Source organism: Drosophila sechellia, chromosome 2R, assembly GCF_004382195.2.
Source record: "Drosophila sechellia strain sech25 chromosome 2R, ASM438219v1, whole genome shotgun sequence".
Lineage (NCBI taxonomy): Eukaryota > Metazoa > Arthropoda > Insecta > Diptera > Drosophilidae > Drosophila > Drosophila sechellia.
The window spans coordinates 6,523,337-6,544,244 of NC_045950.1; the positions used below are offsets into that span (position 1 = coordinate 6,523,337).

General features: G+C 47.3%; 5 protein-coding genes across 15 annotated transcripts in view; 2 read left to right on the plus strand and 3 right to left on the minus strand.

Moving 5' to 3' along the window:
* Positions 1–56: 56 nt before the first annotated feature.
* LOC6608492 (cell growth-regulating nucleolar protein) lies at positions 57–1,098 on the plus strand. Its single transcript, XM_002033190.2, has one exon. It carries the CDS (start codon positions 187–189, stop codon positions 1,030–1,032), a length of 846 nt encoding a protein of 281 aa, XP_002033226.1. The 5' UTR covers positions 57–186; the 3' UTR covers positions 1,033–1,098.
* LOC6608493 (general odorant-binding protein 68) lies at positions 1,088–1,948 on the minus strand. Its single transcript, XM_002033191.2, has 4 exons — positions 1,833–1,948; positions 1,601–1,714; positions 1,393–1,549; positions 1,088–1,335 (listed from the first exon to the last, which is right to left on the minus strand). The coding sequence occupies exons 1-4, from the start codon at positions 1,944–1,946 to the stop codon at positions 1,124–1,126; spliced, it is 597 nt and encodes a 198-aa protein (XP_002033227.1). The 5' UTR covers positions 1,947–1,948; the 3' UTR covers positions 1,088–1,123.
* Positions 1,949–3,948: 2,000 nt separating this feature from the next.
* On the plus strand, positions 3,949–11,692 carry LOC6608494 (nidogen). The gene is made up of 12 exons (XM_032716703.1): positions 3,949–4,508; positions 6,385–6,864; positions 6,925–7,686; positions 7,755–8,396; positions 8,585–8,855; positions 8,918–9,063; positions 9,121–9,530; positions 9,663–9,820; positions 10,358–10,612; positions 10,669–10,843; positions 10,901–11,185; positions 11,245–11,692. The coding sequence occupies exons 1-12, from the start codon at positions 4,278–4,280 to the stop codon at positions 11,498–11,500; spliced, it is 4,071 nt and encodes a 1,356-aa protein (XP_032572594.1). The 5' UTR covers positions 3,949–4,277; the 3' UTR covers positions 11,501–11,692.
* LOC116800640 lies at positions 9,581–10,328 on the minus strand. Its single transcript, XM_032716708.1, has 2 exons — positions 10,219–10,328; positions 9,581–10,164 (listed from the first exon to the last, which is right to left on the minus strand). The coding sequence occupies exon 2, from the start codon at positions 10,160–10,162 to the stop codon at positions 9,857–9,859; it is 306 nt and encodes a 101-aa protein (XP_032572599.1). The 5' UTR covers positions 10,163–10,164; positions 10,219–10,328; the 3' UTR covers positions 9,581–9,856.
* Positions 11,693–11,986: 294 nt separating the features above from the next.
* LOC6608495 (potassium channel subfamily T member 2) overlaps positions 11,987–20,908 on the minus strand; it is a 100,237-nt gene continuing 91,315 nt past the window's right edge. For 4 of the 11 annotated variants that reach the window (XM_032716695.1, XM_032716692.1, XM_032716702.1 and 1 more), the window contains 12 exons: positions 20,374–20,904; positions 19,644–19,749; positions 19,362–19,577; positions 19,144–19,307; positions 18,976–19,087; positions 18,718–18,903; positions 18,457–18,663; positions 16,014–16,190; positions 15,366–15,571; positions 14,846–15,203; positions 13,893–14,081; positions 11,987–13,831 (listed from right to left, as the gene is read on the minus strand). In XM_032716695.1, coding sequence (XP_032572586.1) covers positions 13,544–13,831; positions 13,893–14,081; positions 14,846–15,203; positions 15,366–15,571; positions 16,014–16,190; positions 18,457–18,663; positions 18,718–18,903; positions 18,976–19,087; positions 19,144–19,307; positions 19,362–19,577; positions 19,644–19,749; positions 20,374–20,904 — 2,740 coding nt within the window. In that variant the 3' untranslated portion in view covers positions 11,987–13,543. The remainder of the gene's footprint in view (positions 13,832–13,892; positions 14,082–14,845; positions 15,204–15,365; positions 15,572–16,013; positions 16,191–18,456; positions 18,664–18,717; positions 18,904–18,975; positions 19,088–19,143; positions 19,308–19,361; positions 19,578–19,643; positions 19,750–20,373; positions 20,905–20,908) is intronic. The other 7 variants (XM_032716698.1, XM_032716694.1, XM_032716701.1 and 4 more) reach the window with 7 other exon arrangements.

Consider the following 20,908-nt stretch of genomic DNA (forward strand, 5'->3'; position numbering starts at 1 on the left):
GCCTATTTGCATCCCTGAAATCGGTCATACGCAACACTGCATTTCAGCTATTTATGCCGCCAAGGAATATGGTTACTCTAATGCCCACGTGCGTTTTGTTTGGCCTCCGCCGGCGCTAAATTCAACCAAAATTACCTGCAATTTCAAGGATTCCCCGGTAAACAAGATATTAGCGACTGCTACACCATGGTCTTTTTCACGTGCAACATCTGCGGCGAGTCGGTAAAGAAACCGGCGGTGGAGAAGCACTACCAGACGCGCTGTCGCGGCAAAGACAAGAACGTGTCATGCATGGACTGCCTGAAGGACTTTTACGGCGAGGAGTATGTGGCACACATTAAGTGCATCTCGGAGGCCCAGAAGTACGCCAGCCAAAGCCAGGGCTTTGCCGCCAAGGAGCCACGCAACAAGAACGCCCAGAAGCAGGAGAGTTGGATGGACATCATCCGGTCGATCCTCGACAGCAACGAGTACAATTTAACTCCGCCCGTTCGATCCGCCTTCCAGAAGCTCCAGAGCGTCGACAACGTGCCCCGCAAGAAGGCCAAGTTCGAGAACTTCGTGGGAAACTGCATGCGCATGCCCCGCAACCAGGCCTCCCAGGTGTGGGATATTCTCGAGAAGGAGCTGAACAAGATGAAGGAGGCAAAGCAAGCGGACCTGGCCAGAGCCAAGGCGGAGAAGATTGCGGAAATACAGCAGAAACAGAAGGCAGAGGCCGAAGAAGAGGCGCCACCCAAGAAGAAGGCCAAAGTGGAGGCCACGGAAGATGCTGCTGCCGAGGAGACCTCCAATGGTGTGTCCAGCGACTTTGATTGGACCGCCCAGCTAACTAAAATCGTTACCAAGCAAGCAGATGGCATTTTCTTGGAAAAACTTCGTAAGAAGCTGCTCAAGAAGTATGCCAAGCATCTGTCCGTCGAGGAGTTGAACGAAAAACAGACGAAGAAGTTCCACAAACGTTTTGATAAGCAACTCAAGCTCGCCGATTCCTTGCAAGTGGAGGGCGATTTAGTTAAGATCGGAAGCTAGCCGAATATCCTACCTTTAGTCATAGTTAAATTATAACAAAAGGACAATAAAAGTGTAAGCTGCAAATGGTGCCCATGTATTAATCCCACATCTAGGATTTGTACTTTAGATACTGCATACATTGCTTCAAATGATTGCGTGTCTCTTCGCACTGGGCTGTTTGATGGAAGCGCTTGGTCGGACAGTGCAGGATCATCTCGTTGGCTACGCACTCGAGGACCAGCCCGGGATACGGATGACAGCCATGGCGCGAGAAACGTTTGGCCAGCTGCTTCACTCCTTTATGTGGCATCAGTGAGAGCGCTGCAAAGGGTAGTTCATTTAGAGATGATTAATAAACAACTCGGACAACTGGCACACCATGCTTGTCGCACTTGACATAGGTGTCATAGAGGAGCTCTATGTCCGCATCGTTGACCAGGTCGCTTTCCAAGTGCTCCTTTACCTCATTGAGGTTCAATGAACGGCGGTCCCTGCCCAGGAAGTTCGTACTGTTGAAACTGCACTCAGCGGTGCACTGAATAAGCAATTAGTTTGGTACTTGTTTACGCTCATCAACCGAACTCACAAACATGTATGTCTGCTCCTCTTCATCCGTCTCGTATGGAATCTTTTCGTGCCATTCCATCTGGCAGTCGCTAAAATGGGGACTCTCGTCGTGCAGGTCGCAGCAGAAATCATGCTGCAATAAAAAGTTGTTCCCGATCATCATTTTATATGACGATTTCATTGTCTGGCTCTCGAGTTCAATTTTTTTATAAATCGCTCTAAGTCCATCCATAGACTTGGCTACAACTCACCATTGTATCTACAGAATTCAGTTCACAGTCTTCATCCAACTCCGGCGGAGTACTCCTGCCCGTCACCCAAGCGGTCAGAAGGAGGAGCAGAAATGCGAACAGTTTGGAGCACATTTTCCGCAATGCCAGGGGTAAATCCATTTAGAAGTCAGCGGCTTTTATAACTGAGTGCCCGCTTGAGGGGTGTAATTTTGCGTAACATTTGATGGCTTTTAATTTGGGGCTTAATTTACGTTTTTAATTATTCCAACCGAAAATGGCCAAACAGTCTGGCCGGGTGCAGCGTCATCGTGACCGTCGACGCCGTCATCGTAACGCTCCAGTTCCTGGAACGCACTGCAGTTCCATTAGCCCGCTGCACTCGAAGATAAATGATGAAAAGGCGCAGGCATCCATCACCGATCAAGCGGCGCAATATCCAAATATAGCAAAAATTACCCGGGCCCTGGGCCACGCACTTTCCTTTGGTCTTCTGGTCGGGCGAAGATGACTGGTATGATGTCTAGCAAATGCATGCGGAAGCATTCCCGATCCCAATTCCATTCCCACACCCATTCCGCTGCATTCAGCTGCAACTAATTAACCGAGAAATACATCATAAATAGTCCAACTGACGGACCCCCATCCCCCGTCATTGGTTCCAGTTGCATCTTGGGTTCCAGCTCCTCCTGCTCCTACTCCTCCACCTCCACCTCCTCCTCGCCCGCACCCGATCCTCATCAGTCAGGGCGCAGACGTTGCGTCGCTGCCTCAGAAGTTTACCATTTGTTTATTTTCGACTCGCACACACACCCCGCCGAGGAATGGGAGTGCTCCGGATTAGTGATGTTAGACCTTAAGAACTAGCTTTTTATTTAAATGTTAAATTGAATGTTCGTTTAAGATTGGTCATACCACTCGGAAAACCCCTCAATATTATTTAGAACGGTGTTAGCATAAACTGATTCCAAACTTTTTCATTTCCGCCTCATTTTGAGAACAGATACATTCGTATTAACTTTTAAATTAAAATGAAGGGTTCATGCTAAAACTAAACTGACAAATTACTATGCACGATTTTAATTCATATGCCAGGTTTTACTGAGTTTAAAACCATTTTAAACAAAAAACTCTAACTTAGCTGTTTTAGCACCACTGCTCAAAAGTCTTGGAGTGGGCACCAGCCTCTGAGGAGTGGGTGTGGATATGCGTGTGGACTCGGTGTGACTGTGGAGAAGGTATCCATACGCTTCGCCCTTTCCTCGCGGCGCTTCACGGTGGCATGCGCTGCGGGAATTTTGGGGGGCAAGAGCAATCGAGCGGCACGTGCCCGCCTCAAGTTCAGTTCCCTGGAATTGGGACTCCCGAAACTATCTGGTAGCACCAATGTGTTACGGAAGCCCGGCCCAGAAGTCTCCCTTAGGAGAACTAATTTATATATCCAAGGTGACCATATGTTTATAGCGCTCTATAGCGATCTTCAGGAGAATCTCACTTATTTAATATTGGTTTGAAAACTCTACCTTTTTAAAACACGAAATACATGGTAAGTTAGTCTTAGTGAAACACAGGATGATGTATATTATTATTATTATATTATGCATTGATGTATAATAGTGAAGCACAGGAAACAACATTTATGAAGTCGTTCAAAAGTTGGTAAGCAAGGTAACACATGGGCGATATATTTTAAACGTTTATAGACTCAATCATATGATTGGGTTTATAAAAAGGAATACATATATATTCTCAATGAGGAATATGAATTACAATGAACGTACCCCTATGTATAATAATCGAGGTGTAATGATATAATGTTGATTTTGAATATCACCCCATGCCAACGACGACTGTTGATGGTAAACAATAATAAAGAATTGTCATAATCGAACAGCATCTGGTTCGGAGTGCAGTCAGTGTGTGGATCCTATTCGGGCACAGACGTATGGTATCTGGGCCTCCAGAGAAACTCTCGCTTTCCGCCACTCACCCACACACGCACAAACTAAACGGCACTCCGGCCAGCAGCTCACACAGATACTCGATGGTAACGGACGGATGAGCACCGAGTCGAGGAGAATCCGACGCGGAGACGACGGCCAATCAGTCGAGAATCTGTTGGCAAGCCGTGCAGTTCGTTCGGGTTTCCTTGCTCGCGTGTTCAGGAAGCAGAAAGCAAAAGCAGAGGAGCTGGGCCGCCACTTGGAGCGACAGTTCCAAAATTCTGTCAACTATACACACGGCATAAACCTCTACATATATTCGTCGAATAGATAGTGCCACATTTTATTTATAAATCGGCTATATTTTTGGATCAAACTTGAGGCGAAGGCAAGAGTGGTTCAGGAATTCGGTTTTGTGTCTAGTGTGAAAAAAAAGTGGCGAAATTGTGAAATCCCCGCGTGTCAAAGTCAAAGAAGTAAAGAGATACACAAGTCAGGAAGGACCCATCCATATCCCGCCACAATGCCGACCTTCGGCAGTAAGTTGCTCGCCTGCCTGCTGCTCAGCTCGGTGATCCTGGTCAGCGGACAGTTCGAGCACTATCTGGACAGCCTGCGCGCCTCGGAATTGTACGAGTTCGAGGAGGGCTCCCTGGGCAGCATACAGCTCTTGCCCAAGGGCGACAGCGAGACGATCGTGCTGCAACTGGAGCAGCCCATTCACTTCTACGGGGAGCAGTACGAGCAGCTCTATGTGAGTACCCCTAGCATACCCCCCTCAGTGGATGCAGAATTATGTGAGACTACAAAGTATCTCAAAGATTGTGCACTGAATGAATTTTTGCAGCGTGCAGGGTGACGAGGTGATAAGCACGCGTTGATAAGGGGCAATCTATATGCAAACACAACGCGGTTCAATAGTTTCTAGACTACCATGCATCTATTTCTGGGGAGCCTGCTTTGTTGTGGTGCCCGCGTATTTATAGGCGACATTAATTTTCGGCAAAACATGACAGGTCGCACATCAATTTCCACACACGCACCCCACTCGCACGGTGTCCCAATAAGCCCCAAAGTGCCACACATCCACAGCTACAATCCGCAGGCACTTGAGGGTGGTCCAAGACCAAAAACCGAAAACCAAACCCATTGATATCGCTTTGCCGCCTTGGCCAAGTGCCAGATGCCAGAGCTCCGGGCATCCAAGTGTCTGAGAGGTTTCGGCACTTGGCAGCCAAGTTATGAGTTCTCCGAAGTGAGAGCCTACTGCGAGTGTCTCCTATTTTTGAACGCGCTTTTTTATCTGCTCTGCATTTTGTTAGTTAATTAACTAAATTTATGTGTCTGACGTAGAGAAATAGCACGCGGCACAGAATCAGAACGGCCAAAACGAGCACTATGGCCATAGAAATCCATAAATTTCGTTGAAAATTCCTAGGCGAATGCTTGAAATGATCGGAGGAGCCAGTAGCTAGTAGCCAGCTCCAAAGCGCTTGGGTCGGATTGGTGTCGAAGCCATTACGAAAGGGTATAAATAAACTCGTCAATAGTCCGTCAGTCAGTCGGCCAAAGCGTGAGAACAATGCCAGCCTAGATTTCTTCAATAGGAAAAAATTAAAAATAATGTTGCTATAAAAAAACATGAAAAGATCATTCGAGGATATGAATTTGCATTTCATTACAAATTAAATTTTGAGGGGAATCTATTTTATGTTTCGTGGTGTTTATGTTTCGATTCCTAATCTTTAAGATCTCACTAGATTTGTCGTTTTGTATGCAAATTCCACATCCACTCTTTAGCAAAACACAAACAATTTTAACAACAATTTAAACATTTTGAATTCTTTGAGGCCAGTCCAAGTCCTGAAACAATTCAGGTGTGAAATAGAGACTGAGCAGAAGTGAAGCATTTGATGTTTGCTTACCCAACCTCAATCTGGCACCCATTGTGGCATGTTGGATATCCATGCGGAGTTCGGTATCCATACAAATCACCAGGGAAGCTGCCGGAATTTCCAGACACGCCGTGTTTCCCCGTCGCGATGAACGGAACCCGTGGAGCCACCAGAGTGACATGATTTATGCAACGGCCTGGCGGCAACCACAAGAAAGGCATTTCGGAAACACCTGTGCTCCCATTCCGGGTTGTTTATTCAGATTGCCTGTTGCATCGATGGAGTTGCAGCTAATTATAGGCGGATCGTTAGGCGGATGTCGGCCGAGGACTCAATTAGGAGGCACTGCAGCAGATCACTTGATATGCATCGCCCTTCGTCAGATCACTTGCCGCCTTGTTAATGGTTTGTTGTTGTTTTGTTTCCGCCAGGCGAATGGCCATTAGGAGTTAAGTGGCCCGTTAGCACTTCACGGGGCGCACTGATTGCCACGCCATATGGAGGCCAAGTATTTCCACTTCAAACGATCCCAAGTGGAACTTCCTTATTTCCATACACTGATAAAAATTATCCTGGAATCTTTAAAATGTAATAAGCAAAACATTTTCTATAACATTTTTTTTTAGCTTATCGCCTTCAAAACATGTGACATATGTGACAAAGACAATTGATCTTTTAAATGTAACTCCTTAGTATTCCTTATCTATGTTACTTATCCTTTCTTGAATTCCTCAGATCAACACCAATGGCATCCTCACCTTCAACTCCGAGTTCCCTGAATATCTGAACCAGCCCTTTCCGCTGGAATATGCTTCGATAGCGGCCTTCTACTCGAACGTGGATACCTCGTTCAGCGATGAGGGCACCTGGATCTCCCTGTTCGAGTCCAAGGAACAAAGTATCCTCGACAGGGCCTCCAGTTTGGTGCGTTATGCCTTTAGCAGCCAGTCTGAATTCGAGGCTCGCCAGGTGATCGTGGCCACGTGGCGCAATGTGGGCTACTTCGACTCCAAGACGGACCGTCTGAACACCTTCCAGGTGGCGCTGATTGCCAACGAACAGAGCACGTTTGTGCAATTCATCTATCCGGATGGCGGTCTTAACTGGTTGCAGGGCGAGACAGCTGGATTGGGTCTCCCCGACATTCGCGCGCAGGCAGGATTCGTGGCTGAAGATGGACGCTTCTACACCTTGAACGGTTCCGGATCGGAGAATGTAAGTGTGTTTGGTAGAATTTGACTATGGGTCTTATAATTCCCCATTTCTCCTATGTAGGCCCGTTTCCTGAGCGAAAGCACCAACCTTGGTGTTCCCGGAGTCTGGCTATTTGAAGTGGCCCCCATTGAGAGCGAGCAGAACGTGAGGACTCCCGACAATGCCGAGTCCCTCACAGAGTCCCCCGCTTTGGCTCTGAGTTGCCAGGCCCACGCCCATCAGTGCCACGAGAAGGCCGAGTGCCACGACAAGGCCGAAGGATATTGCTGTGTCTGCGGGTCCGGATTCTATGGCAATGGAAAGTCCTGCCTGGCCAATGATCAACCGATCCGAGTGACAGGAACTCTGGCCGGAGAGCTGAACAAGCAGCCCGTCAGCGAGGATGCCCAGCTGCAGTCGTATGTGGTGACCAGCGAAGGCCGCACCTATACCACCATTAATCCCTTGACCCCCGAACTGGGCGCCCAACTCCGACTGGTTCTCCCACTGCTTACCACCGTGCCCTGGCTGTTCGCCAAGTCGGTGGGTGGTGTGGTCAATGGATACCAATTAACCGGCGGTGTCTACACCCATGTATCTCGATTGCAATTCGATTCTGGGGAGAATCTTCATGTGAATCAGACCTTCGAGGGCCTCAACTACTGGGACCAGCTATCCGTGAAGATTGAGATATATGGTGAGGTTCCGGCGGTGGCAGCGGATGCAGTCCTGGTCCTACCCGACTACGTGGAGGAGTACACTTTCGAAAGACCTGGAGAACTGAAATCTGTCCAGGTGCTCAATATAAATATTACCGAAGAGCAGCGTGTGTTGGGACTTCAGGTAAGTCCTTTCTTTCCACGTTAATTTGGTGTACCGATTTTTAAATGTTAATTTTATGTTTTCTGCAGGTGGAGCAAAGAATTTTGTACCGCAGCTGCCTGCGCGATGACGAGGCAGATCCCAGTGCCACCAAGGTGCTGCAGAAGATCTCCAACATGGCACTCGACTATGTGGAGCGTGACCAGGCTCTGCGCATTGGCGCCATGAGCAAGGTGGGCGTGACCCCCGAATCGAATGCCTGCAACGATGGTACCGCCGAATGCGTGGAGAACTCCGTCTGCGTTCCTTACAAGGACACCTACCGGTGCGACTGCTACCACGGTTTCGCTGCCCAGCTGGACGAGCGTGGAGTGGAGGTCTGCCTGGACATCGACGAGTGCGCGACGGGCTCCCACGTCTGCGATGAGAATGCTGTCTGCGACAACACAGAGGGCGGATTCAACTGCTACTGTACCGAGGGATTCGAGGGCAACGGCTACCGTTGTCTGTCCAACAGCACCGCTGACAACATTGAGTACCCGCCAGCAGTCGAGGGACAAGCTGAACCCACCTCCGAACCAAACCCCAATCCCATCCCTTATCCCGACCAGGGACAGGACCAGGAGCGGGAAAGGGAAGATGAGCGTGAACGGGATCGTGAGCAGTATCCCCAACCGAATCCATATCCATATCCTGAGGAGCAGATACCCCAACACCCCGACGAGTGCTACGTGAGTAAACTAAAAGCCTGATTGAAATTGATATTTTTCTTAATATTGAATGAAATTGGAGAAGAGAGACTATACCAAAAATAAACATTCTATGGTTTTTAAGATCGAAATGAGCGCTCAGAAGTATGCAACACTTCTGGTAAATGTGAAGTGGGCATCTTTTCATTCTATGTATTAATCGTATTCAGCGCTGCTCGAAGGACGCCGACTGTTACCAGGGACGTTGCACGTGTCACGAAGGATTCGACGGCGATGGCTACACCTGCACCAATATTTGCGGACATGGCGAAGTTTGGGAGAACGGACGTTGCGAGCCTCTGTTGCTCGAGAGGCACGATGTGGATCTGCTGTGCGATGCTCTAGGGGAATGCCGATGCCCCTATGGATACGAACTGAGCGAGGATAGTCTGCGCTGCACTTACGTGCAAGAATTCGATGGAGAAAGGAATGCCGATCTGAGTGAGATTCTGTCAAGATAGGTGGAAGGCGTCGGGATAACTTAGCCATCTTGTACCTTGTAGTTCCCTGCGATGTGGATGAAAACTGTCACATCAACGCCACCTGCAATTGGTATGGCCAGGAGTTTCGCCACATTTGCACTTGCCAGCCGGGATTCAGAGGCGATGGATACAACTGCGACCCCATCAGCGACGACTCCTGTGCAATTGTAAGTGATACCTTCATATAAGATATCCCCATGACAGCATCTTTAAAACCCCTTCAGAGACCCAATATCTGTGACGTTCATGCCGACTGCGTCTATGAGGAGCAGCTGGGCAAGTCGGAGTGCCACTGCCAGGCGGGCTACACAGGCAACGGCTTCAATTGTCAGTTGGCCGCCGAGTGCCAGTCCGCAGAGCATTGTGGCGAGAATGCCTTCTGCGACGACGGCGTCTGCCGCTGCCAAGCGGACTTCGAGCGGGACGTCAGTGACCGCTGTGTTCCGGCGGGACGTTGCGGCAGCGTCTTCTGCGGCTCGAATGCCATTTGCAAGTGGGACTCGGTAGAGGGCGTCCAGTACTGCGACTGCCTCAAAGGATATCAGGGCGACGCTCTTACAGGATGCACCAGCAAGCCTCTGTCCTGCCACGTCCTTAACAACTGCGGCATCCACGCCACCTGCGAACCCACCGAGTAAGTGCCTAAATAATGGAATAATTTTATAATTAACTGATCTTTAGAACTATATGAAATATGCAATATGCATTTTTTGTAGTGTTTTATGTTCTGATAGGATTATGATTATTTCTGCTGCTATATTTATAGGGATCCGGCCAATTACGAGTGCCAGTGCATCGCTGGTTTCAAGGGAGATGGATACGTGTGCATCGAGGAGCAGAACTGCCTGAACAACCCGACCTTGTGCGACATGAATGCCCAGTGCCGTTCGACCAATTCCGGTCTAGTTTGCGTCTGCAATCAGGGTGAGTTTGAAAAGATTCGAGGACAGCCCTCCGATGTCACTGTGGGCGGGTGGTCCGCTCCTCAAGGCCACCCCTCTTCTGTTCGCACGGGGCGCATGAGTTGAAGAAGCAGAATCCGAAGATGGACAAAGCCAGAACCACATTGAAATAGCCGTTATTGCGGTCCCAGGTCAGCGGATGCATAAAGAATTCTCGCATGGACTGGAAGTGCGTGGGGCGCTTGTTAGCCTCGTCGGTTATGCTGGGCTTAAAGTTTTGTTGGTTGAAGGACCGGCATTTCTGTCTAAGTCCTCCGGCGGATGAACGGCACAGCCTTGTTAGCACTTTCTGGGTATGACGCATCCCTTAACAGAGTAACAAAATTAATTGGTTTATATAAGCCATAGAAGAAAACTTACCGTTTAATTGATCAGCAAGCTGAAAATTTTGAAGAGAGAGAACAAAAGTAGAAAAGACTTATGCAGCTAGGAGTACTATGATCAACCTTATACTTTTGTGACTAATACACTGTTTTTTTTTTTTTTTTTTTAATTTCAGGCTTCTTTGGTAATGGATCCTTGTGCCAGGAGCGTCAGCATCAAAACTCTGAATTCCTGATTGTCAGCCATGGTGTGATGATCGCTCGCGTTCCGCTAAACGGACGTAATGTCCGGCCCATTTCGATGGCCCAGATGGCCATTGGTCTAGACAAAGATTGCGTGGAGGGCCGCGTCTACTGGGGCGATATTTCGACCAAGAAGATCGTGAGCGCCAAATACGACAGCACTGATCTGCGACCGTTTATCACCACTGGTAGGATACAATTATTGTTGGCCGAAAGCAAATGCCTAACCCATTATTCTCCTCAGATATTGAATCTCCCGAGGGTATTGCCATTGATGTGATCTCGCGACGCCTTTATTGGGCGGACTCAGAAAAGGATACCATTGAGGTGGCCAGCCTGGACGACCCTTCCTTGCGGACAGTGATCATCAACAAGCAGCTCGTCAACCCCCGTGGTATTGCTGTGGATCCCTACAGGGAGTAAGTCCTGGTTTCAACACCATTTGCAAACTGCCCTCTAACGGTATGATTTACCAGGAAACTGTTCTGGTCGGATTGGGACCGCGAATCACCCAAGATCGAGATGTCTAACCTGGACGGCACTGGTCGAGAACTTCTGCTGGGCAAGGATGCTGTCACTCTGCCCAACTCCTTGGTGGTGCTTGAGAACTCCGGCGAGGTGTGCTACGCGGATGCGGGAACCAAAAAGGTGGAGTGCATCGAGCCACAAAACCGCCAAATCCGCACCATCTCCAACCAACTGACTTATCCCTTCGGCATTACCTTCACGCACGATCAGTTCTACTGGACGGACTGGACCACGTGAGTTCTTTGCATTGCTTTGGTTCAGGAATCGATACTAACAGGAATATTTTATGTAGGAAAAAAGTGGAGATCGTTGACAGCTTGGGAGCACGGCAGACGCCCATTCAGCCGCCCTTCTTTGGCAGCCACAAGATGTACGGCATGACAGTCGTGGAGCAGCACTGCCCGCAGTACCAGAGTCCCTGCCAGATCAGCAACGGCGGATGCACGGACTCCCGGCTCTGCCTGGTCAACCGACAGGCTCCGTCCGGAAAGAGCTGCAAGTGCACCAGCGCCTCCACAGGATGCACCGTGCCGGCGCCCGGCTACTAAGTCTATTTTAAATGCAAACTGAAATTATTTTTCGATACGTATACAATCATATAAAAAGCAAGTTAACCAAAGCGCGGAAGGGTATCGAAGTAAACTAAACTAAATTAACTTAACTAACTAGGAGTGCCTGTGTGCCATTTCAAAGAAGAATAAAGAATAAAGAGAAAAGAATAAAGAGAAACCAGCTAGAAATTTAGCCAGAATTTAAGTGCTTGGGAGAAGCGTTTCTTAGATCCAATGTTCAAAAAATAATTCAATAGTTAATTCAAGAAAATCGTTATATAACCGTCTTTACTCCCCTGAGCTAAAGGCAAATTCTTACATAAATTACTTTTTATAAGACCGAATGCAAGTTCAGCTTTGTCGACAAATAAATTGAACTAAAAAACAAAATTCTTTGTTCGGGATCCCAAATCAATATTCAAAATCTTACGATGATTGAAGCTCTATAACAAATTGGATGTGATGTAATCAAAAAGTCGAATATTTATTTCCAACTATAGTTTGAGTTTATTGTGAGTTCTGCTCGGCATGCCTTAAAGAGCAAGGCGCCGATAAATATTACAGCAAGTTTATACCCTAGTCCGCACTAATCGTATCTCTAATGCCGCAGACAATGCCAATTGCGGCTCAGTTAACTACTTTTGTACATTGAGACATCGATTTGATCTATGTGGCCTATGTGGTTGCAGATGTACAGATTCATTCAGTAGTATACGGAACTATATATGTCTATATAAATAGGTTTCTGGGGTGCTAGGCATAAGCTAAACTAGGTATTCCCTCGAGACACTGGAATGCATTTCATCGTCATCGTTGACTAAAATTTCCTTATAAAACTGACGTAAGTGCTTTAACTAACATTTTTGTGAGTGTGAATGTTTGTGTGGTATGTGGCATGTGGTTGAGTAGGTACATAGTTTGCTTTAATTAATTTCTAAAGAGCCTATAGCTGGGATCGAATTGAGTTACACTTTGCTACAGGGTTGTGTTAGATGCGAACGCTGGTTCACATAGCTCATTGAATTTGGTACAGTTTCCGATACTTGATCCTTGGTTCGAACTAGCCTTAAATAGTTAACTCTAAACTCTATATCTAAATTCTGTTGTCTTTCGAATTAAGTTTTGTTCATAAAGTTCTAGTAGTTTGTTTTCCTTTTTTTAAGTTTTAATGCATGGTTGGTTCTTACTCACATAGTTTATATACAAATTCTTTGATTTATTTTACTATATGTATACATATTTCTGTTGGTTTTGTAAAGCATTAGAGTATACCAAAGCCCGTTCCAATTTATGTTATGAAAACCGTTTCACTTTCTGGTTTGTTTTTCTCCTTCTTTCTCTCCTATAATTACGTAAAACACTCCTAGTAGTTTTACAAAATGTGAATCTGAATGTGTGTATAGTACAAGACATCGATAGCACCTTCATATATGTATCTATATGGGGTTATAAGTGGGTCAGAGGAAGATCCTCCCGAAGGAAGGGGAAGCTAAACCGAGCTGAAGCCCAACTAAGTGGTCATACCTAAGGTATATACATGGTTTTTGCGTTAAAGCCCGATCTATTTGATAGTTTGCTACATCTGGCTTAGAACTAGGCATCCGATATATACAGTTATACAGTTTTCTCAATCATCTTCCCACCTATCCAATAGTTTAACTACATTTGTTGTTCCCAAAACACAATTTGCCGCGGCTTCCTTTGTGCAAAGCTGACATGTTCATAGCTTACAACTAATTTGCAAAACATGCAATATACAATATATGCCTACTCCCTAGCGATAAACTGATAAGCACGCGCCACTCCCTAGTGATCTATTAAACGTACGAGACTAATCTAATGGGACTCGAAGTGGACTAACCGGGAACGCACACCACAGACAGCCTTTGGGGTGGGTGGGTTTATTTGGCTGGGTTCCTAATACTTTCGCTCTGCCTAGAACTTATCTCTACGGGTGTGTCTGTGTGTGCTGGCCGTATTCTATATCCACTTGTTTTTCGACATGGAGGAGCGGAGTCGGCGCCCCCACATCAGGTTGTATCATACGATCGTTCCCTGCAAATGCTGTGGCGATGACACCTGAGATGACTGCTGTCCCAGCGAGTCCTGTGCTTGCAGTGATCCACTGGCGCCCGATGAGGTACTTGGTCCGGGTCCCAGGTCAGCAGTATTGATGGCCAGTGAGGAGCCACCACCCAGCATGCCTCCGGTGGAGGAACCTGCTCCAGATGGGTTAATGCCACCTCCACCGCCACCGCCTAACACACAGGGCACACCTAACATGGGTGTGGGCTCCTCGGGCGGTGTCACCTGCAAGGATATCTGGTTCTGAGGGAGAGAACAGGAAGTTAGCCTTATGGTTAATTACACAGATCACTATGGCACCCACCTCCATGCCGATGCTACCGTTTAGGGATATCTTAATGGGATTACTATGGTTCGTTGCCTGCATGAGGGTAGTGAAGTGGCTAATGCCGATCTCTTCCAGCGACGACTTTCTCCGGCCGTGGCTGACGCCCACGCTGGGAAGGCCCTGTCGCAGGGACGAGGATCGACGCAGCAGGATATCGTTGTCGATCTGCAATGGGAACAAGCACGGGAAATATCCACCAAGATTGGCGATAATTAATGGGGTTAGTAAGCCCAAGAAAGATGTACTTTGATACCAACGAAACTCAATTACGTTTACACATACAAATTGGCAATTGTTGCAGTAACAGCTACAGTCACTCAAAGAACTAAACGAACACATAAAGAAGAAACACATGAACGTCAACTCGTAATGCGGCTCGATGGTGGGGCTAATTTGTTTTAAACTTGGACACTTAAATGAAACGTGTCTAATATTTCATGAGTTTCCTTGTTTTAGTGATTCTTCTCTGGGTGCGGACTATGACTACGGTTTGCTGTTGTAGTTGATTGTTGCAGTTGTTTTGCGGTTGCTGCTGTAGATTGTTGCAGTTGCAGTTGCTGCCGTGCTTGTTTGGAGGGGTGATCTGCGGCTTAATTTTGTGTTCCCATAATTTTGATGCTAAGTGTGAGAGTGCAAATGCTGTCCCACAAATGGGACAAGCAACAAAGTGAACACATTCGTTTGTCTAGCCAATTGGTTAAGAAATCAACAATTTGAGTTAAACTCAATGGAGGACTATTAATCTTGTGTCATAGATCATTAATAATCGCAGCATAAAGGAAATTTAATTTTGTGGTCGTAAACTAAACTCAAATGTTAAAATGTAACAAACAAACGTGGAAACGTGAATCGAATCAAACGAACAAACATAGAGAAGGAAATCGGTGGCGTGTGTTTGGTGTGTGGGTGTAATAGGAATAATAGCCAACCCGCAATGAGTTACTCCGTCCTCGCTGATTGCCAACCACCGTCGGACTGTCGGGTAGAGAAAGAGAATTCGATTTAATTTGCTGCATCGGGGGACTACAGCGCTGCGAGGATGATCCATACCCGGCCAAGGTCTGAACGCTCTGCATTTGCATGGGGTTCAATCCGGCAATGCCGGATCCTCGACGCGATCCAGCCCCGACGGCGGTGTTGGCCATGTTCATGTTCATCTGCGGCATCTGAGGGCCGCATGTGGCACCCAGGTTGATGTTCGAGCAGAACGAGATGTTCGACTTGCGGCGCGAGTTGTGTCGCTCGAAGGTCTTTTGGGCAGAGAACGGCGACGGCCTCACCAAGTATCTAATGGAAAATTTACAAAATAAAACCAATTTAGAAGAGCATTTTCTACGAGGTCTACGAGTAGAGGTATGGATGTTTTCTACTCATGGCATCATACTCATTATACCTTATCAACAGTTAACTGTATAAAATAATTTCTTAGAAAAGTATGATATTACTCACATGAGATCGCCTTCCTCCAGTTTGAGATCACAGCTCGGGTTGATTATCACATAGGACAGGTGGTTGCGTTTCTCGCTCACATCGTCGTAGTCGATTGTGGGTAGATTCAGAGACTCCATCCGACTTCGCACGAGATTCGCGATCTCCGCCCGCTCGATCTGCTGGGCATGGTTATCCCTCGCCTCGTCGGCCAGATTGATGGAGTACTAAAAGATTGAAGTACTTGCTCAGCACACTATCTTAAGGTAAACCATTTACAGGATGTTACAGGCCAGTTGGGTTTCCCACTTGCAATAATTGAATTGAATTTTAACGAAAGTGTAGTACACTTCACGAACCAAACCATGCCCAATAAGAGACTTTAACAGAAAACCCAAAGAGGCCCGCATAAGAATGTGCTAGCTGATCCTGAGTGTGTGTTATTGTTGTGCGAAAATGCAGACGAGACCGATGGGCAGCATCGTCCCTTGCTGGTTTAGTTGTTTTAGTTGTAGTGAATCATGCTACCATACAAAGAACATCATGCTGCAGAAGCCGGAATGATATCAAGACGGACCTACCTGAAACCAAACTTAAATGGCACCCCCTAACCCAGTTGATTGATTGAAATCGAAAATGGAGAATGCTGTTGAGTGGGGCGCTACTTACGGATGATCCTTTGCGCTCCGAGCAACCGCCCAGGCAGTTGACCGACCGCTGGCGTTGCGGCTGAGGCCGGAAGCTGCTGGCGCCACCTGTTGCCGACCCAGGCGGACGGTAGGTGACCCCGCGCAGCATTTCCGTCGAGTCCTTCGTCGAGTCGGGCGTGCCGGTCTCCTCGTCGTACTGAGGCATGCCCATGATTAGTTTGGTGTATGCAAATTCGAGTTCAATGAGTTCGGTTAAACACAAAATGATTTACATATTTAATTGGTTTTTAATTGAAATGGCAAATTGCTTTCACTGCTCTCAGTGTTCGAGTATGCATGTGTGTGTGAGAGAGAGTATCAGTGTGTGGTATGGTGACTGAGTTGTGGCCTTAGCAAAATGGTTAACATTTAGGTTGTTTAGGCATGCCGTGGGGAGGAAACACGCAAAAGTTTGTTTCCCCCTTCCGCTAACGGTTGAATCAAAAATTTTAAGAACTGAAAACACGCGATTTATTGATTTAAAAAGCCAGAAAGCAAAAAGTTTCTCAACCAAAATCGATAAAAACTCTATGGAAACGGTGCTGGGCAAGCTATTGGCGGTTGTTTCTCAACTGGGAAATAGAGAAAACAAAGTTTCTACCATTGGGACGACATTTCACCTACGTTCGGAGGTTTTTCAAGTCTAATTAAATTAAGTTTTTTTTCGTGTTTGCCAATTAACCCAAAATTGTTTGCCCATCCCCCATGCGTTTGGCTCTTATTGATTTTCAAATCGAGCGAGCATTTTTAATGAGCAATCAGCGTGCGCATCTGGGCAGGGACAAAAACTTTGAGTAATTGGGGAGTTGTTCGTTCAATGCCACAGAATGGGTTAGAAAGAGTCACAACTGCAAGGCCTGGCACAATAAGCAAATGCAATCAGCTAATTAAAAGGCGGCATGCACACAGCAACGGAAACAAAATCGGAAGGAAAACAAAACTGAAACTGAAGCCAAATTAAAGCCGGGAAAGCCAAGCATGCAGCAGCCAACAGGTCACGCAAAAAGGACCAACAGGATGGGATTGGAGGTACCACTACCCACTCCCAGGAACAACAACACTACGACTAGACTACACACAGTTACACACAACGAATTGGTGGCCAGACTAAAGGGGCAGGCATATGAGAATGTATGAAGTGTGGCTGGTGTTTCGGTATTTCATTGGTATTTCGTTTGTTTTCGTTTTCATTTTCATTTTCGCTTTTTCTTATTTGCTTTTCGCTTTGGGGAACTCACTGCGTGCGTGTGCGTCAGGTCCAATACAAACGCAAATCAATTGTTCAATTGGTACAGCGGGGCGTATGTGTAATTTGTATGAGTAATTTCATTGGTCTAATCTAATATGCTCACAGAATGCTGGCTAATGGTTCGTCTGTCTGATCTGTTATCCTATCGAATGATGAATGCTGTGACGGCAAAACTTAATCCAAAAACGAAACGGGCGATTGGGGTATGAGCGGATAACTTGCGGCCTGATTTGCAGCAAGGTCAGAGCTACTGGAAAAGTAAACAAAATAAGGAGGGCAATCTAACGGAAACGGAAACTGCAATGGGAGTGGGAGTCGTAATCGGAATCGGAATCAGAATCAGCACGCTATGCTTTGTATAAATGAGTATATTCTGGTATGTAGGAGTTTACTTTAAAGGGAGCGAGTCGTTGCTAATAGCGTCAATCAATCTTATAGTATATATGTTTTAAGGATAAATCTAAATCTTTACCATCTCGGCCGTTTACGATTACAAATTGAAAGGATTATATATATTTGAATATATATATATATATATTTATATATTTATAGAGAGAGAGAGAGAGCGAGAGAGGGAAACAGGTATATGTATGCACTTAACATTATTCGAGGTAAATATGCAAACTTCGTATGATGAACAGACTTGAGACTCAATGCAGTTAGTAGTAAAGCGTAAGCGTGTGATTTATAACACAAAACCCAAAAGTAAACCAACTGAGGAATAGTGAAACTAAAAACCGAATCGAACCGAACACAATCAAAAGAACTTCGATTAGGCCTCGTCGTCACCTGGGGAACTCAATTAGTTAATTTGCAAATGAAGTTAAAAAGTTATCGTTTTCTGTTTAATTTGCTTTTCGCTGTGTTTCGGTGTGTGTACCTAATCGCAGCTCGAGATGCGAACAAGTGAGCAAAGACAAGTAAAAGGCTATAGTTAGAGTAGAGCTAGGAAGATAGAGTTAGACATAGAGAAACAGAGAGATATAGTCAGGCTAAGTGTGGACTGGTGAGTGAGTGGAGTGAGCGTGTTAGTTGGGTTAGAAACAAATGTCTCTCGAGTGTCCTGCAGAGCCGTCCCCCTTTTTCTTTAGTTGGGATCGGATGCGCGGTCTAGAAGTTTGATCTTGGGATCTGATCTTGAGATTTGCTATTGTTTGTTTTGCCTTGGACTCACCGATGGACGCAAGCGCACACAATGCCTGCTGAAGGCCGAGAAGGGTCCCCATCTCTCGACCGGCGAGTTACTCACATGAGACGTGTCCGCATTCGAGGTGTCCTGCGTGCGGTAAATGCCAATGGGTATTTCGCAGGTGGTGGAGCACAGCTTCTGGTACAGCCGACCATAGGTGCGTATCCACATGTCGTCCTTGGTGATGCGCATCTGCGGATGAAAAAGTTGAGACAAATCGCTTTTCATCACCTGATTGGCACTAACCGAGGTCAAGAACCCACTGCCCGGCGCCTGGTCAATGCCCAGCAGCAGCCGCACAAAGGTAATCACATAGTCCTTCACGAAGGCCTGGTACAGCAGGGTGTCCAACATGGAGGCACTGAACACGGCTCCTGCGGCAAAGGGCAGACGGAACATATAGGAGATGTGCGACCCGCGCTCCTTCTCGCGCTGCAATTAAGTGAGCGGCAAATTAACCAAATGTCAACTGAAAGGGGGGCGGGGGGCCAACGCGCTACCGACCTTCTCCATTTTGCTCAGATGGAGGGCATACTTGTCGTGGGCCCGGAACTGCATGAACCTCATGTTGGAGCTCTGCGACAGCTCGGTAATGCTCTTGATGCTGGGAAAGAATCTACAAAGAGGCAGGACGGTGTCCAAGCTGTTTCAGTTAAGCTAACTATCACTTACTTGAACATATTCTGCACGGCCACTATGGTGTTGCAGTCTGAGAGGGAGTCCTCCTCGGCCGAATTGGAGAGCTCCTTGTTGACCACCACCACACTTTCTGCCAAAGTGATGCCAGCCCTCAGCAGATCGTCCAGGCAGTCGATCGACCCCAGCATCCAGTAGACCTGCGACCAAGTAGAATTAGAATGCACCAACAAATTTAGAATTTTACAGCCTACCAAAGGAAAGTAAGACAACGCATCTAGGAAGGCCACATCTGGCCTTCTCTCCAGGAGCAGGATGATGGGATTCAGCGAGGTCTTCGATCGGAAGTGAGCTCTTAGCGGGATGATGAAGTTGTATATGCCATTGGAGGCGTAATCCGCAGCCAGGATAATCGTCTTGTTCTGCCACTGGTATTCCTTTGCGTTTCGATAGCTGCAGTGCTCGCAGACCTGCGAAAGAGATTGGTTTTCCTCCAAATGAAATGGTCTGGCCCAAGGACTGTCATAGCGACCCACCTGAGCCAACTGCAGACAGCAGAGCGGCTTCTTCTCTTTGAGCAAGTAGCAGAGCGTGGGACTAACGCCAATGAAGGGTGAAACAGGTGGAAACCCCTTGACGATGCTGGAATGGCAGACGACTCTGGGTTAGACGTGAGCTCCCCGTGGACAAGGCGATGGGCGACAGGTTTTAAGGTGGGTGGTGAGATGTGCGGGTGGGAAAACAAGCAGATTGTGCTGGGACTCAAACGATATAGCTACAAGTTGGGAAATTGTGTCGGGTAAAAAGGGAAATGAAAACTACGAGCAGATCCAAAGCATTCACTACGAATTAACAGAATGGTGAAACTTAAACTTTAACTGTGATTCCCAGAACCCTGCAGTTGTGCTCCTCCTACGACCACTGCGTATGGAGGCGAAACTTTGGCGCTTTCAGGAAGCCCTATGGAATGAATACACAATTGCAGCCGAAAAACAAAACAAAGCCAAGGAGCAAGCAGAAGCAAATGCTGATTATATGCAGATGCACCGCGGCACCGAGAGTCACGACAAACAGCACAGAATCTCGAGTTGTTCCGCCTTAGTTGGTCCAAGGTAAACGGCGGCGTCATTAAAAGATGTCCTGCGGCAGGCAAACAAAAGCAACAACAACGAACGAACAGCAACAACGAGACAAGAACTCTTCAACAAATGGCGTGTGTCCGCAGAATGTCCTTCCCCCCCATCCCCCCCCATCAGTCAGACTTACCAGGAGTAGTCGTAGACCCAAACCGGACGCACCGGTCGACGTGTCTCTACGGAACTGCTCGACGTGAATGCCGTTGCCCCACTTCCTGCTGCCATTGCTGTTGTCGCTGCCACCGCCGGCGTGGTTGTTGTGGTGGCAGTGGAGCAACTGCAGGAGCAACATCGCTGCAACTGACGCCTTCTGGCTGCCAGTCTGGCCAGAGTTCCTCCATTCAGGCCCACACCCATGGCCATTCCCATTCCCATTCCGGGCACCGAGCGGCACTCACTATCGCAGCTGTAGCTCTTTTTCATGACGCGCCTGCGCAACTGGGGTAGATACTCCTCGGACGGCATGGCAGCGGAATCGGCATTAGTTCCGGACTCGCCTGCAGAATCACTTGGATATGCAGGAGCAGGAGCAGCAGCAACAGCAGCAGCGGAAGCGGAAGCAGTGGCACTGCAGAAGCTGCAACCGCGCTGATACGAATCCTCCGAGGAGCTCATGATGAGCGAATAAGTGCGCGATTGTGGAAAGTGCCCGCCCAAGCAGCTGA

What these genes read in the sequence shown, in the direction of transcription:
- LOC6608492 (XM_002033190.2), top strand. Translation starts at nt 187, where the DNA reads ATGGTCTTTTTCACGTGCAACATCTGCGGCGAGTCGGTAAAGAAACCG.
- LOC6608493 (XM_002033191.2), bottom strand. Translation starts at nt 1,946, where the DNA reads ATGTGCTCCAAACTGTTCGCATTTCTGCTCCTCCTTCTGACCGCTTGG. An exon ending in TGAATTCTGTAGATACAATG is followed by an intron (nt 1,715 to 1,832) that starts GTGAGTTGTAGC and finishes TTTTTATTGCAG; the next exon opens with CATGATTTCTGCTGCGACCT. An exon ending in AGGAGCAGACATACATGTTT is followed by an intron (nt 1,550 to 1,600) that starts GTGAGTTCGGTT and finishes TTGCTTATTCAG; the next exon opens with TGCACCGCTGAGTGCAGTTT.
- LOC6608494 (XM_032716703.1), top strand. Translation starts at nt 4,278, where the DNA reads ATGCCGACCTTCGGCAGTAAGTTGCTCGCCTGCCTGCTGCTCAGCTCG. An exon ending in AGCGTGTGTTGGGACTTCAG is followed by an intron (nt 7,687 to 7,754) that starts GTAAGTCCTTTC and finishes TGTTTTCTGCAG; the next exon opens with GTGGAGCAAAGAATTTTGTA. An exon ending in TACTGGACGGACTGGACCAC is followed by an intron (nt 11,186 to 11,244) that starts GTGAGTTCTTTG and finishes TATTTTATGTAG; the next exon opens with GAAAAAAGTGGAGATCGTTG.
- LOC116800640 (XM_032716708.1), bottom strand. Translation starts at nt 10,162, where the DNA reads ATGCGTCATACCCAGAAAGTGCTAACAAGGCTGTGCCGTTCATCCGCC.